Genomic DNA, 17,382 nt, shown 5'->3' with positions numbered 1-17,382 from the left:
TGAAACTTTCTACCATAGGGTTTGAATATTGCCCCCCAAACGTGACAATTATACTTTGGCAAAATCGCCTGTGAGGACAAGAGGAAGACTTTAAGCAACAAAACTCCACATAGTGTAACATAATTTCAGACTTCCAGGAAGGGGTCACTTTCCCTCGAAAATCATCGTCCTTTCTGGGTTATTCCCAACTGAATTCACAGCAGGTTCAGTGTCTCTGACCAGGCGTTGTACCAAGAGGAGACCGCTGATCTATCGAACAATGTTTAAGAAAGTTCCATGTAAACAAAAAGGTTCAGAATAAAACATCTGCAAAGAAACGCTTCAGGAAAAAAAAATGTCACGTGTTCACTAGCTAAACTACAAATTCTTAAGAACATTTAGATCACAATGAGGACCCGGGTCTGATGCAAATTCCACTGAGCAGCTAGTTTCCTGACTCAATAACTTCATTCCTACTTTATTCCTGTGGCTAAACACATGCAGACACACTCAGAGGCACAAATAGGTGACAATTTATCAGGGGAACCACAGGGCTGTACTGTACAAGAAGGCATGCGTACTCCGTCTAAATTGGAGATCCAAATTAGGTCACGTTTCCTCATCTTTTTTTAAACCAGTCTTTCTTCTCAACCTTTCATTGCAAGAGTGTGAGATACATGAAAAGCAGGATCACTTAAAAGGAGGAAATGTAATTTGTCCTCTTGGGGGAAAAAAATAGACAGGATTTGGCAAAGGATGAAGTTAGCCATAAACAATAAAGAATTTTTTTTAACATCCGAATTTGTCATTAGTACGAAGATGAGCTGTTTGTCAGGAACCAATAACAAGAAACACCATCAAGCTTAAAATTGGTAGAAAATTCAACGCCTTAACTCTAAGAATCTGGTGTAACGCATTCTCACTCGGTAGTGGGTACATCAAGCTGAGAATATTCATGAGTTGAAGGGATCCTCACAGCACAGTGAGAGCAAACGCTTTTTCATTCACTGTTCTATCGACTGAACTGTATCATCCGGTTTGTTAGGGCTTTATTTTCCACATTACATTTTTCTTTAAATATCCAAGTTCCTACGTAAAGACAACTGTAATTTTTATAGTTTGATCTCACCTTTAAAAATATTTCTTTAAAAAGCAAATTCTGCAGGTTGATTATATTCAAAGGATTGTTGGGCCTTAGAAGGGCTTCCGTCAACAATACCCCTCAAGTACCCTTAGGTGAAGTCGGACATCGGTGGCTCCCACCTAGAGGCGATTCGGCTCCCCAGGGAACCCGTGGCAATGTCGGAGGTATTGTTGGTTGTCACAACCTGGGGGGATGTTAGTGGCATCTGGGGTTAGAGACCAAAAGATACTACTAAAAACCCTACAATGCACAGGATAGCCCCACACTACAAGGAATTGTCCGGTTCAAAACATCGAATACAGAAATTGAAAAAGCATAACGAAAGCTCTTACTACCTCAAAAGGCAGCTGCCTTGTGATAATCCAAAATCTACCTCGGTGATTTCTCTGCCATTCAAAACACCCATTTCTACTGAACTTGAGATTCCTGATTTACCCCCACTGGAGTTTGGCCAGCTCATGGCAAAAAAAAAAAAAAAAAAAAAAAAAAAGAGAGAGAGAGAGAAAAGAAAGAAAGAAAAAGGAAAAAAGTAACTAAGTATCTAAGTATGGAGAATACATTAAATTCTTCCTCAATGTCTCCCTATTTTATTGCTATTTTATCAAAAAAATTAAAGGAGTAATTTTTTTTCTATCAACAATGGAGCCTCCTAGTTCTATGGGTATTCATAATGTCCAAATATTTTGAAAAATAAAGTAACTTCTATTTTCAAAAAGAGAGTTGAAATGGGAAAATAAATAAGCAGACGTCATGTTTCCTATAGCAGGCACTGACACACTGCGGAAATGACTCTTTGCATAGAAACAGGAGTCCATGGGAAGTGCCATGCCCTGTGTCCCCCAGGATAGCACACCCAAGGGCTGGTCCTGACCCGACACACAGAGGATTCCCTAGACTCTTAAAAAATTATTTTCAGTTCCTAGAGAAAAAGGGAAAGAATTTTCTGGAACTAACCTAAGCACACAGGAATGCTAAACTGAATAGCAATATTCTTCTCATCTCAGAAAAAAACAGTGTGGTTTAAGTCCACTGTTTCTCAGGCACTGCTGCCACCACTCAGGGCTGATTCAAAAGGAGAAAGAAAACTCTGGCGTTTCCTTGGGAGAATTAAAATGCGGGACAACGAAAGAGAGAGTAAAACTCATGTAAAAAGGCCACACGGCAGGCATCACGGTGCCTGAGCACAAGCCAGCACCTCGCCGGATACACAAATATTGCCCTAAATTAGCTTGTTTGGAAAGTATTCAACACACCGAGCCAAGCTGTCTGCCAAAGGTATTATTTCACATCGACTGTACCCCATAATTTGGTATGTTCATAAGTGTCCATCAAGATAATTTTCTGAGGTTAGATTTAATTAGATGGGAATTAAGTGCCTTTTGCTTTCCAGAAAAATGCTTTAGAGGCTAATTCAAGAACATTATTGGGATGTAAACTAACATGCAGCCCTTCAGCCAGTTGCACAGAAACTAGAAGTTGATGATTTTTCCCTTTTAGTAAGAGCAGAGCGATATGAAATCAAATTAGACCTTTAAATTCGGAAGTGAGAAACAGCTTTCTCCTTTGGCTCCAGTCAGAGCATCTCAGCCAACACTGATACATGAGAATTTGGTCCACATATCACTGAGGTAAGTTTCATAAAGAATCTTCTGTTTTGTGTGAGTACCTGCCATAATTTTAACATTAAAAACAAAAATGTTGGCTTGTACTTACCCCCGTTTTAGCTATGAAGTATACATACACTATATTATATACTATATAATACTGTTAAGTATATATACTTAATAAACTCTAAGGGATAAAAACATATTTAGGCATTTTTTTCCTCTTTGCCTAATTCATGGCCAATGTAAACTCAGATAAACATTTTCAAGGAATAAAGATTTTCCTTTCCCACTGATCACAGTTGCTTCCTTATTTCAGCCTTAGAATTTAAAACTAAGATGCAGTTTTTCAAATGATGCTTGTGCTGAAAAATGTGGATGCTTTTCCTGTTATCCACCCAGCATTTCTGCTGAGTACTGTGCAGATTCTACACAGGACTAAGTACTTCAGCACCTAAGAGATGATCCTTTGTAGTCAATTTTGCAGCCCGTCAAAGAAGATTCTGGTTCTCTGGTGGGGCACCTCCCATTTCCTTACACCTATTCTGGGACTGTTCTGGTTAAAATAATTGCTGCCTGAACAGTTTGTTACATACATAACAGATGTTTCTCCAGTACTAACATAGGTTGTTATGGAACCAAGTCAGATTCTAATGTATTTATTTGAACTTGGTAATACGGGTCAGAGACATAAAAGAAAGTGTAAGCTCCTCAAAGCACATTAAAGGCAGCAATTTAATTAATTCTCATTTCTCCCTTGGACAAACACTTTTTCCATCAAATTATGAGTTGAAAACTATAATAAATACTTTAAAATATGTCTAATTAAAGAAAAGTCAATCTAGCTTCTTTATTTTTCTTTTCTGGCAAGGATGCACACTCAGTGCCATAAATTCCTCTACCCCAGGAATATCCATTCTCTCCTGGTAAATGCTACATAGATCAATGTGATCATATTAAAGGAGACTCAAAAGGAAATTTGGGCAAATAAGTAAATCATTAATAAGCAATAAATGAAAACAGTCCCAATTGGACTGACTCTAAAAGACAGTAGATAAGCACTGTGTCATACTTAAAGGAGTAGAAAGACTCCCACACTTCAGAGTGAAAACAAAAAAAGCATCTTATATATTTAAACATCTGAAACACCCTATCGCAGTTCCCAGCAGAAAGTGAGCATTTTTGTCTCCACCGCACAAAATGAAAAAATGCTCCAAACAGATTTGCTTCCTTTTCCGCAGCCCCAATAAACTCAACTTCCTCTAATGTTCTCAGGTTTTCTACCTTGCTAGGCATTCATTTTACATTTACTTAAAAATGAGTCAAAGAAAAAAAAAATGTCTGCAATGGGAGGTCTACCTAACTTTCCCCTTTGACGATCTCCCGGTGGAAGGAAAAGGATACAGCTCTTTCAGTTTGTAAGTTTTTTTCGATGTTCTTAGCTATGTGTTTACCTGTGAGTCAGCTAGACATTCTACTCCATTTGAAACAAAAACTACTTTGAGTCCTGCGTCCACAATCATTAAGTCCCAGCCTTCAATGTCCCGGATGTATGTACTAGTGCATCTGCTTTGGAAAATACACGTTCCAACAAAACTTGAAGAGCAGCGTGAAGACACCCAGGATGACGTAAAAGGGTTCTCTGTCACATCAAAATTCACAGGCAAGTTCAACTAACATCCCAAACAGCCAAACCCCTTACTGAACACAGAGTGCCCCCACTGTGGGTCTGGTCACTGTCCGCAACCCACAAAGCTCTTCCCACAAACTGAGCTAGTGGTTCCAAAGTGCCTCATCTATGCAGTCTTACTTATGTGAGCGTCAGATTAAAAATGTGTGCTGTTGACATAACGCAAGTCCTCCCGAGTTTTGCTAAGCACTTGTCCATGGTCACTCAGACCACCTGCCAAAGACACTTCAATAGCCACTTCTGTTGCTTCCCGTCCACCGAGGCCATCACTTCGGGACATATCCAGTGGGGGACAGCCATTGTGCTCAGCACAGCCATTGACGTGCGCCAGAGGCAGTGCCCCAGGGGGACAGCAGAGCTGCTTGGCACAGCCCTTGGAGATGCAGGGTGAACTGCAGAGCATCAGCAAGTCCTTCTGCTCCAGGGACTCCTTCACGTCCACCTTCTCAAACTGGATGGTCACGTTATGGATTCCCGCGTTGTGGAAGATTTCTCGAATTTTCAGACTGGCATCCTGATCCCCTGTGTCCTGCTGATACTTGATGTGCAGAGTGGCAATGATCTTCCCACTTATAAGCTCCCAGATGTGAACTTCATGCACACTGCTGATTCCAGGCACGGCAGAGAGTTTACTCACTAGAATAGGAAAGAGCAAACAGGAGCCAAGATGAGGGCTCTCATTGAAACATGGAGCCACCACGGAAGGGACATTGTCCCTTGAAGCATTCTCACCAGAATGATACAGTTACTAAGAATTACAGGAAGAAAAATAGCTGGATCTATATGGGTACATTTTCCCATAACCGTCTTCCTCCTCTCTGAATTCCTCTACCAAACACTGTTAGCCCATAAAAGGCAATTTGAAAAACTAAGTGTCACAGCAACCCCCACCCACCAGCAGATGCCCAGGGTTGTCAAGGTTACAAGGGAATGGATGCTCTGATGGACGGCCATGGGACTATAAAGTAGGAAGCCTTTTATACAGGGTATTTGGTACTATGGATAAAAACCTTTACCAGCAATTCTAATACTGGGAATTTAACCTAAAGGAAATAATCAAATATTTATGTACAAGAAAAAAAAATGGAAGCAACAAAGAAATAGTTAAATCAATCACACAACAGAATATGACCCCGCTGTGGAAAAATACATTGCATATTTAAGGATATGAGGAAAAATATATGAGGTATTTTTAAGTAAAAAAGCAAATAGCTAGACTGTATATATGGCATAATCTTTTTGTCAATGAAACATCAGTGTATAGACTCAAAACAAAATTTTTGAGGCAGATGAAAGCTTGTTTTATCAAATGATTGATGCAAAAATATTAACAGTGGTAATTTCTGGGCGATAAGATTATGAGAGATTTCTATTTTCTTATTTAGTCTCCTCTATATTTTCTACCTTTCTAAAATGAGTATGTTTTTAGAACAATGGTCCTGAATAGTGGTTATGAGTGACCTACAGCCAATGAGAGTTCAATTCCAAGTTTAGACGACCTACATGACCTTGGATAATTCACCCAGTCCCTCTGTACCTTAGTTTCCTTATTTATAAATGAGGAATGATAGTGACAGCCCCTCATATGATTATTAAGGATTAGAATAAGTTAATATAAGTAAAGTACTTAGAACAGTACGACCTAGCATGTAATAAGTACCATGAAAGTGTTGCTATTGCTACCACAAGATTTTAAATATCTGCTTTTATACATATATTACTTTGTTAAAAGGCAATGAAACCAACATATATCACAAATTGTTGTGTGTGTGTGTGTTTTGTTTTTTCCCCACTGGGATACAAGCCCTTACAAGGAAAACGATGCTGTGTATCAGCTCCTTCGCTTTCTCCCTCCACTGCCGGCAGCACAGCGCACAGGGCAGGACACGGGGGCTGACTGCTGTAACCCTGCGCAGTAAAGCAGCTGGAGACCTGACCACATTTAACTGGCTCTCAGAGACAGATAAACTAACCAATGCTGCCAAAGAAGAGGTAGGAAAAAAAGGAAAAAGAGGCAAATAGAGCATCCGGGGGAAAGACTGTGGGAAGAGCACCAACTGCTAGGCAAAGGGCCAGCAGGACTGTGACCCTCACAGAACAGTCTCACCGGAAATCATGCCTTCCGGGAGGGAAGTCTAGCCGTGGCCGTGCAATGTATTAAGACCCATCAAAGATCAGTTAGGGGTTTGGGACTAGCAGATAAACACTACTGTCTATAAAAGAGATAAACAAGGTCCTCCTGTACAGCACAGGGAACTACATTCAATATCTTGTAATAACCTATCATGAAAAAGAATATGAAAATGAATATGCGTGTGTGTGTTCGTGTGTGTAACTGAATCATCACGCGGTACACCAGGAACTAACGCAGAATTGTAAATCAACTAAATTTCAGGTATCTGTCGTGAAATAAAGTCTGTCAACTTTCAGCCGCTGAGTGGGCTCAGGCCCTCGCTCCTGTTTTCTGGCTTGCTGTTGAAGCAGTGATAGCTACAAAGAGAGCAAAGGTGCGTAAAAACATGTTGTTTTCTACAAAAACATAATCTCCATTTAGAAACTCAAGAAATAAAGTTACACATTCAGTTTCTCACCAACATCTGGAGCATTCCCATTTAGAAATTTTACAAAGTCTCTGAAAATTCTATCCTCTGATGCACGTAAACTAAAATGAGAGTTTGACCTGCTATTTGAGCAAAGCAAGGAAACAGATTTCATTACTGAATGAGGCCATGAATGATCTGGACTGAAACATGGTCCATTTCACTGTGTTATGAGACACGTGCTGACCTGCATGCCCATAAAAATCGATTCACTAGAAAGCTGGATCTAGCAAATGAATGAACGAATGAACGTCTCATGTTTTCAGAACAGGGAGAATAAAAATCAAGTTACGGGCAGTGTGGCTTTATCTGAGTTAAAATAAATCTCTGACATGAAGGTAAATAAACAGCTAAGGAATAGGTATTGCCAAAGCATTACATTTTCAAAAATTTGCAGTAGAATCAGAGAATCATGGGCTGCAAAGGACCTTTGTTTCTTGGAGCTGTGAGCTACCGTAGCAGGCTACAGAGCATATCATGGATGTCTCTGTTGCTCAGTGATTTAAAGCATATCAGAATACATAAATCCAACACTCTCCTGACATCATGCTGGCCTTCAGGACTGAAGAACATTAAGCGGGCAGTGGTTTGAGATCAGAATTGTCCAACTTACTCAGCTCTTCCATGTTGACGCCTTTGGGGACCATCTGCAGCAGGATGGCAGCAGTCTCTTTGATGAGTGGGAAGGCAGATGACAAAATGATGATGACCATAACTACAGTCAGGCTGGGGTCGATGTAGCACTGCCAGTTACACGGGTCCTCACGTTTTAGGGGAAGCACATAGAATATGATGGCCGTGATCACCACAACCACCGATCCCAGGGCATCTCCCATCACATGTAAAAGTACCCCTGAGAGGAAGAAAGAAAGACCTATAAAGCGCAGATCCACGTTGGGGAGCTGTGTGACACTCACTGACCTGGCTTCCCAGTCGACGACTACTGTGGTTATTTGTTTTCTTTTTGGATGGATTCAAATGCAGAAACAATGGCAACGGCATCTCAGAAAACAAAATCACAGGACCCAGAGAACCTGGAACAACTTAGGAAGACTGTGAGCTGCAGACACCTGCCCTGTGGGAGAGGGACAGTGCCAGGTCAGGGTGCCACTCTGCAGCCACCCACCGCCCATCAGAGGGCACCAAGCCAGAAAACACAGGCTGCACAAATGTTGGGTTTTTTTCCCCCTTTCTGACAAGTGTCTGTGCTTTAAATTGCTTCAAACATTTTTAAGGGGAGAGGGAACTAAAATAGATCAAGAGAGAGGTTCTTCTATTGCTTTGCCTTCCCTCCACCTTGCCTCACTTTCCCCTCCCCTGCACGCATTTACCTACTTCTCTCTCAGCCTGTGGTCATTTAAACTGCATCTGGTTTAAGAGGTTCCCCAGAACAGTGACTCCAGCAACAGTCCCACTAGATAAAGAGCCATGATTTTAAAAAATGTTAAATTCTACAGGTGATAACAAAAATTGTAGATGCCTTTACTTAAGGGAACTGCTTTGAAAAGTTTCGATTATGATACAGAAGTCATCCCAGTAAAGAAGATCAAAAGACAATCTAAGTGTCCGATTGCTTGTAAGACGTAGACCACGTTGGGGTTTAGTGAATTAGGTGAAGATTTGTCAGAAGGATTATCAAGTATAACAGTATGTCAATTTTTTTTAAAAAGGGTTTTTTTTTGTTGTTATTGTTTTTTAACAGAAAGCAGCATGAGAATCTTGCTCTTCAAAGTATGGTTCACAGACCAGCGGCATCAGTATCCCATGGAAGTTTGTGAGAAATGCAGAATCTCAGGCCCTACCTCTGAGCTACTGAATCTGATTCTGCATTTTAGTAAGATCCCCAGGTGATTCAAATGAACATAAATCTCCAGAGTATTGCTCTAGAAGAAAGCACATGGATTAAGGAAGATCTGCTTTGATAGCAGCATTATTTACAATAGCCAAGACAAGGAAGCAACATGAAGGTCCATCAGCAGATGACTGGGTAAAAAAGAAGTGGTATATTTCTACAATGGAATACTATTCAGCCATAAAAAAGAATGAAATAATGCCATTTGCATCAACATGGATGGACCTCGAGATGATCACATTAACTGAAGTAAGTTAGAAAAAGAAAGACAAATATATATCTTATATGTGGACTCTAAAAAAATGATACAAATTAACTTATTTACAAAACAGAAACAGACTCATAGACTTATGGTTACCAAAGGGGAAAGGGAGTTGGGGAGGGATAAATTAGGAGTCTGGGATAGCAGATACAAACTACTGTATATAAATAGACAAACAACAAGGTCTTACTGTACAGCACAGGGAACTATACTCAATATCCTATAATAAGCCATAATAGAAAATAATATGAAAAATAATCTGTATATATATGTATAATTGAATCAACTTGCTATACTCCAGAAACTAACAGAATATTGTAAATCAACTATACAGAAAGAAAGAAAGAAAGAAAGAAAGAAAGAAAGAAAGAAAGAAAGAAAGAAAGAAAGAAAGAAAGAAAGAAAGAAAGAGAAAGAAAGGAAGAAAGAAAGAGAAAGAAAGAAAGAAAGAAAGAAAGAAAGAAAGAAAGAAAGAAAGAAAGAAAGAAAGAAAGAAAGAAAGAAAGAATCTTCTTTGTCTCTCCAAGGATCCCACAAAATCCCTTAGTAGAATTAATAATAATCCAAAATATGAACAACTCACTCAAGGCTACAACTGAACACCCTCACTTGGAAGAGGCTAGTGCTTCTTGGCAACTCTTCTAGGATTCTGAGTAGCATCATAGGTCAAATGATATTTTATAAACATACTAAATGCAATCCGTGACAACTCCCCCCCCCCAAAAAAAAATACAAGAATAAAAAGAATCACTACATCTCCTTCTGGCTGAGTGTTTCTTTAAGGTACCACGATCTTGATTCAATAAATACACTAAATAGTCCCACTTGTAAATTCTGTGTCCCCTTCAACCCACCCACCCACCCAGAGGAGCATCTTACTCCCCAGTCTCTGTCCTCGGCTACAAAGAGAAAGTCAAAACATTCCCCAAAGTTGGTCTTTACATCTTGTTCCCTCAGGAAGAACTGAAGATCAAAGCTTTAACCTTCTCCAGGGCAGCACAAAATACTACCATAAAAATATGAAGACCAAATACTTCCTATATACACTCGACATCATTCTCACTGCATGAGACCGTCGTCTGTTACTCTCTTTTTTATGGACATCAGCCTTGTTTCCTCCATTAGACTAAAAGCAACATGAGGATGAGGGTCATACCCTGCATTTCCTTTGTTTATATTTTAGCACTGGAGGTACACAATCTAGGCACTCAACAAAAAACTATTTTCTGTTTGTTTAGTCGTAACTCCCACAACATAGACTAAGTCTCGCCTTTTACTAAATAATAATAAGTCAGCTAACATGTATGCGCCAGACACTGTTATAAGCATGTTGCCTGTATTTACATGTTAAGTCCTCTTAAGGACTCTCTGAAGTGGTCACTCTCTTCATTTTACAAATGAGGAAACTGAAGCACAGAGTAGCTAAGTAACTGATCCGAGATCACACAGCTACAAAGTGTCTAAGGGGAGATATAAGTCTGGAGATATGTCTCTAGTCTGACTAGAGAACCACTGTGCATCCTACCTCATCTAAGTCCTAAATTCCAGTTTCAGGTTCTCCTTCTGAGAAATCTCACTATTAGCCCCTAAGAATTATATAAAAGAGTGTTAAACTTATTTTTCACATCAACCAAAGCAAGAATCATCCTTTGCATCCTGGCCCAAGCACAAACACAGAAACAAATGTTTGGTGAAAAAAATTTAAAAACTGTACTTACATATGATGTATTACTATTTTCTATTCTATTTCATTCAATTCAAGTTAATTTTTTAAATGTCAGTCATACTCTACTAAATCGATTCTATGACCTAAACTCGCATGACCTTCAGCATGAAAAATTGCTTACAGCATCACTGCATTAAATTCCTGAGATTTGGTTATTGCAGTGTGTTTTCTGGGGCTCATGCAAAGATGGTTATTGTCCTCTGGGGAACACAGCCACTGGCCGGATTCTGAGATAAGAGTATCAGTAACTTCTAGGGAGAGGATTATTCGCCTGAGAAGATAGAGGAGTCTCAGGGAAGACTTCTGGCGAGATGGGCAACTTGGGCAGGACTCTGAAGAGGAGACAGACTTCAGAAAGTAGTGACGTTCCAGGCAGAGGGAACTCAGACGGCGTTTCAAGCAGAGAACCCGAGGGAGGCTGCGGATGGGGACGCACTTGCCACACAACGTGGCTGATGCGATGGGGAATGCATGCGCTACATTCGGACTCAGAGCTGACAGCCTCTATGAGTCACAGACCTTGTGAAAGTCAGCGTCTCTGAGAAACAAGATTCTCAGCGGTGGAACCGGGATGATGATAACGTCTGCTTCACTTCTCGCAGAGGCGAGCTCTGATGAGGACGTGAAACAGCATCTGAAACCCACTGAGAAGTGTACAGAACTGATGGGGAGGCGATGATAATAATGGACGTGATTCCTTGATGGATCCTCTGTGCTGATCCAGCCAGCCAGGTGCCTCGCACCGCAACACGGTGATGTCGGCACTCCTATCATCCCCATCACGTAGACAAAGAAACTGAAGCTCAAAGAGGTTATGTTTCTTGCCCACAGTCACCATCTATCTAGTGAAAAGCAGAAGCAGAACTCAAACCAGATCCGCTAGACTAAACCCTCCTCTCCTCACTGTACATGTGCCTGAAATGGAGGGGGTAGGGGATGGGCCGGGGAGATCGCTCAGGGGTAGGGAGGGGGTGAGGCAGGAAAGAGCTGAAGAGAAGGATGGAAACATCTGGAAAAGAGCGCTGGCACGGAACAGCAAGCTCTTGGATGCTAGCAGGGAACACTTTCTGGATGCAGTAAAGGTTTCTGCGCAGACTCTGACGTGAACCCCTCCGTGACTCGGAGAGTGCAATCAGGCAGCACCACCTGAGAGACAGAGACTGCCACCTGCTAGACAGTCCCATCAGCTGATAAGTCATTAGTTTCACAAGGTAGCTTGGCAACAGCAGGACACTTATCCCTCACTTGCCGTCTTTAAATAAAAGCAAAACCAAAACACCGGCATATTGCATGGCAATGTGACATAAGTTGAAATTTGACATGAGTCCCAACACTCTGAAAAGCCATCAGTCCTTCCATATTTGCGGAACAGCTGGAAACACCGAGCATTAGCACTAGGCATTAACCCATGGCTGTGGAAAGATGAGAGATCCTTCTCATTGGGAGAAAAAAAAAAGAATTAAAAAGAAACATCTCCTAGAAGGAGGTTGATTTTCAAATGATGCCAGGGTTGTTATTCATCTCTCTATAGTTACACTGAAATACAAAGGGTTGATTGTCTTTCTGACACTCCATTGCAACCTTTTTTTAATGTATTATATTTGATCCTATGAAATAAAATCAACCACTACAAAGGGCACTGAAGATTTTTGAAGGAATGTGCTTTACAGCAGAAGATGGCATGCGTTTCCTAGAAAGCATTCTTTTTTATTCCATTGGAATAAGAGAAACAGTAAGGAAAATCAAGAAATGATCTTTGTTCACAAGAATCCCCACAATTGTCTGTCCCCTCCAAAGGTCTGCGGGGACAGTCCTGCTTTCTAAAGCAGTGGCTAAAATGTCAGAAATGTAAACATTCAGTGGACTGTGGACCCTGGAGAAGCAAGCCATCCTGCATGGAGTCCAGAGGCAGGTGCATGATGATGGAAAGAGCCAGATACTGTATAGCACAGGAAACTATATTCAATACCTTGCAGTAACTTACAGTGAAAAAGAATATGAAAATGAATATATGTATGTTCCTGTATGACTGAAGCATTATGCTGTACACCAGAAATTGACACAACATTGTAAACTGACTGCACTTCAATAAAAATCTATATGTTGGGGGAAAAAAGGCCAGAAATGTGAAGCTGGAGCCTAGGAGACCAGCCCTGCTGGCTGGGGTGACAGGGGAAGTCACCAGAACCACAGAACTCCTTTCCTCATTTGTAAAGTGAAGGCCTTTTTCCCTAAGGCCTTTCCAGCTGTAACACGCTGTGGCCCTTCCCTGAATCGTGGCTCTAAGATAAGGGCGCAGAATGCAAGGTGAGGCCAGCCTCCCCCTTAGCCCAAAATCTGGGAAGGCTCCTGCGAGCCACGGCCAGGGCACTGAGCTCACCTGGACTGCAGCAGCTTAGGCTGGAGCCTGGCAATGCCACTCACTACCCGACTGACAGTAGGACCCACCTCCTAAGGTCATTACGAGTGCTAAGTGACTCATTCTTGAATGGGGCCAGCACAAAGTACACACGCCATCACATTAGCTAGCCTTCCTCCCATGTGCCTGGGCCCTTTACACAACCCCATGAAGAGGGTACTATTCTTACCCTCATTTTAAAGATGTGGCAGTTGGAGACTTAGAGAGGTTTGATAACTTGCAAAGTTACACTGTTCTCAGGTGGCAGAGCCAGGACCCAAAACCAGGCAGCTTGCACCCAAATCCCTTTCTGCCACTGCATTATTGACCTCTGTTGGAAGCTTGAGGTGCACTTTTGTCAGTACCTGTGGACCAACAGGGCTCAGCCAGGTACAGCAAGGTGTTTTACCACTGGCATTTTTGTACCCAGGAGCTCCATTCGGTATGGACCGAAGGTTAGCAAGCTCATACAAGTTTCCCTTACACTATGCCTTCCAAACACGGTCCCAATAGCTACTGGGATCTACTGTTCCATCTCAGCTTCTTTCCACCTACCTGTTCTTTCCTCTGTAACATAAGGGAAGAATGAATAATCAATATCACTTATATATGGAATCGTAAAAACAACAAGCTCACAGGTATAGAGAATAGATTGGTGGTTGACAGAAGTGGGGGGTAGGGTAGGTAAAATGAGTGAGTGGAGTCAAAAGCTACAAACTTCCAGTTATAAGATAAATAAGTCATGGAGATGCAAGGTACATCATGGTGACTATAATTAATAATACTGTATCATATATTTGAAAGTTGCCAAGAGAGTAGATCTTAAAAGTTCTCATTACACACACACACACACACACACACACACACACACACACACAAATGTATGATGATGGAGGTTAACCAGCCATTGTGGTGATCGTTTCACAGTATATACCAAGATCCAATCATTACGTTGTACACCTGAAACTAATATGTTCTATGCCAATTCTATCTCAGTTTAAAAAAGAATAGTTAACCGAATGTGGTTTGAAAAGGTGAAGTGCTATGGCGATGAACTCCAGCTTAAAAACCCACTACACACACACACACACACACACACACACACACACACATATGGATATTTAAACTGAAGCTTAAAAAAGAATAAATTAGAGGATTATGAGTTTTCATCATAGATTCTCTCTCCAAAAAGATTCACCACCACACTTTTTAAGGAATTCCCCTATTGCAGTTAAATTTTTAAAATTAATTGATTGAGAAACTTTTAGGAGCTCATGTGTTGCTGTCCTTTTCTGATTTTCCTTACAGATCCATCCTGGGTGTCACTTCATGAAACAGATGTGAGACTCTGAAATAAAGGCGTCTCCTGCGTCACTAGTGTTTCTTTGTATTTTTTTTTCCCTTTTAGCTCCCCCTACAGGCTTCCCCAGACCACCTAAACATCATAGTCTTTGCATAATCTTTGCTGAAATTCTTTGTCAGATTGGAGATTCATCCTTGTTGCATTACTCTGAAGCTAATCTATCCCCAAGAAGTTGGGAAGGGGAGATGCAGTGAAATATGTTGGTGTCCTGTGAGAAAAGCATGTCTGATCTCCTTGGGCTGAGCCTCGCCCTGGGCATGTGACCTGGAGCACGTGGGAGGAGGAATCCTAGTGATGTGCTTTCCACATGCCTCATCAGAACCCCCACTTCCAGCCTGGAGGTGCAGATACAGGTGAGCCAACAGACCCCTCACAGAAGCAGATTTCTGGCAGAAATAACTGAGGGTCATTCAAGCGATGTCATTTGGGGCATAACCTTGGATAGCAGCCCACCTACTCCCTTCCAACCTTTATCCAAATGATGTTCAATTCAAATCTGTACCCAAGAAGTTGGGAAGGGAAGGTGCAGTGCATCTAGGCTGCATTCTGTGTTAGCAGTTTCCACGGGCGGGCAAAATCAAGTAGCAGCAAAATCAAGTAGCAGCATGCCACTGATCTGGGAAGCCCTGGAGCAGGCAGCATTAGCATGGATCCAAGTGGAACAAGGATAAATCATTAGCAACTTTGCCTCCCTCAAAATCGATGCAGTGATTAGGCAAGTGACTAAGGTCATAGTGACTGCATGTAAACAGCCTACTTTCTAACACACCTATGAAAAGGCAAACAGAAATGAAGTCCATATGTCACTCTGAAAAGGATTTCAAATGGATTCCAAGTCAATCCTACCTCTGATATTCAGGGCTTCAGACTTTTTCTCCTTTTTCATCATCTCTTCTGGTTCATTCTGGGTGTTCAGGGAATCACCTGCATTCAAAGAAGAAACCTTGTGTTGTGTATGAGTTCTACAAACAAAAAAAACCAATGGACTCAAAAAAAGGTTTTGTTATTTTAAATTCCTACCAGCTGATCAGACCCCCACCTCTGCAAACACACAATCCCAACCCTGAGTAGCACATTTTGGCTTTGAAATCAGCCTTGTGATTCTCCTTTGACTTCATTCACACTTTCATTCCAATTAAAACAAAAAAGAGGCAGTGGGAACCCACCCCCATCCCTAAACCATATTCCCAAGGGGGTGGAAGGATGGGCAAAGGGGGAGAGAGAAAAGCAAAGTGCAGATGGCATCCAGCGAAGGGGGGAAGGGTGGAGAGTGCTATCTGTTGCCCAACAATAACTGATTTCCACGAAAATCAATACTCCTCTACAGAGAGAATAGGGGGAAGGGAAAAGAGGCAAAGGAGGCCCGAGGATCCAGGCGGAAAAATAAATATGTTCAGTTAGCGGCAGAGACTGAAAGCCGGACTGCAAAGGAAATAGATTTAAAGAAAGAAAGAAAGAAAGAAAAAGCAAGCAGGTGAAAAAGAGGGCGTGGGAGGAGCAGGACGAGACTGGGCGCGGGAGGAGGGACGGGCAACGCAGTCCAGAGGATGCAACCGAAAGGCACCTGCTACGTTTGAGAACACGGTCGCCCCCTTCTCGCCCTTCCTCTCCACTGAGGCCGCGCGGAGGGTCACGGCCGAATCGCGGCCGGGGGCTGGCGGGGTGCGGGCGGGCCAGTGGCCCTCGGCCTCCCGGGGACCCCCGAAAGCAGCCCCGGCCGCCGGCTGCTGATGCCGCGGCTGCAGCTGGCGGCGGCGGCCGCCGCAGCAGGCGAACCAGGCGGCGCAGTCCTGGAAGATGAGCAGCCCCACCACGTTGACCGCCAGCCCCAGGGCGCCGACGATGAGCACCAGCTCCGGGTCATCGATGCGCTCGGGCCGGGCCAGGCGCAGCACGGCCTCCACGAAGATGGTGAAGCAGAGCGCGGCGAGGAAGACGGCGTTGCTGAGCGCGCCCACCACCTCGGCGCGGGCGTAGCCGTAGGTGGCGCCCAGGCCCCCGCGGGGGCGCCGGGCGATGTAGCCGGCGCTCAGCCCCACGCACAGCGAGATCAGGTCCGACAGCATGTTGAAGGAGTCGGACAGCAGCGCGATGGAGTTGCCCAGGTAGCCCGACACCAGCTCGGCCACGAAGAAGGCGACGGTGAGCACCAGCATGAAGAGCAGCCGGCACGTTTTGCCCGAGTAGCGGCCCATCTCCCGGCCCGGCCGACCGCCCGGCGCCGCCGCGACAGGTGGGGCGCGGCGCCCTGGACTCCGCGGTGGCCTGGTCCCCGCCTCCCGGGCCGCCCTGCCCGCCGGCGCCCGGGCTTCTTATAAGGCGGAGGCGGAGCGGCCCCGGTCCCCGCACGTCCAGAGTCTAAAGGAGGGGCCGCGGCGGCCGCCTCGCAAAGGACCTTCCGCCGCCTCCCCGGCCCCTGCCCCCCCCCGCGGCCCTGCCTCCCTTGGCACGTGGCCGCGGGCCTGCGTCTGTCCCCCCAAGGCCAGAAGTGGGCAGAGAGGGGAGCTGCTGGGAAGAAGGGGCGTGTCTGGATGGCACTCATCCCAGACTCCCCCCAAGCAGAGGTGGGGTTCACCCGATGACCCCGCCTCTCCAGTCCCCCGATCGTCCGCGCCGTGACTGTTGACTCTTAGTGATAAGGCTCCTGTCTGCTGCGGGGTGTGTTCGCGGTGGCGGACGTGAATACCTTGGCGTACGTGCCCTGACGCAGCTTCCTTACAGATTCCCCGGTGACCCCGTGGGGCGCGGGAGCACCAACCCGACC

General features: G+C 43.6%; 1 protein-coding gene across 2 annotated transcripts in view; it reads right to left on the bottom strand.

The window, feature by feature from the left end:
- Positions 1–3,440: 3,440 nt before the first annotated feature.
- Positions 3,441–17,382, bottom strand: part of SLC30A10 (solute carrier family 30 member 10) — a 29,996-nt gene continuing 16,054 nt past the window's right edge. Inside the window, exons 1-4 of one of the 2 annotated variants that reach the window (XM_072948249.1) lie at positions 16,183–16,813; positions 15,465–15,542; positions 7,631–7,870; positions 3,441–5,053 (exon numbers count right to left, since the gene is read on the bottom strand). In XM_072948249.1, coding sequence (XP_072804350.1) covers positions 4,554–5,053; positions 7,631–7,870; positions 15,465–15,542; positions 16,183–16,813 — 1,449 coding nt within the window. In that variant the 3' untranslated portion in view covers positions 3,441–4,553. Of the gene's footprint in view, positions 5,054–7,630; positions 7,871–15,464; positions 15,543–16,182; positions 16,814–17,382 lie in introns of those variants that run through there. The other variant, XM_072948250.1, reaches the window with a different exon arrangement.

Source organism: Vicugna pacos, chromosome 23 (genome assembly GCF_048564905.1).
Source record: "Vicugna pacos chromosome 23, VicPac4, whole genome shotgun sequence".
NCBI classification, from domain to species: Eukaryota; Metazoa; Chordata; class Mammalia; order Artiodactyla; family Camelidae; genus Vicugna; species Vicugna pacos.
The sequence above is the reverse complement of the archived record's forward strand: the minus strand, read 5'-3'. Positions and strand labels throughout refer to the sequence as shown.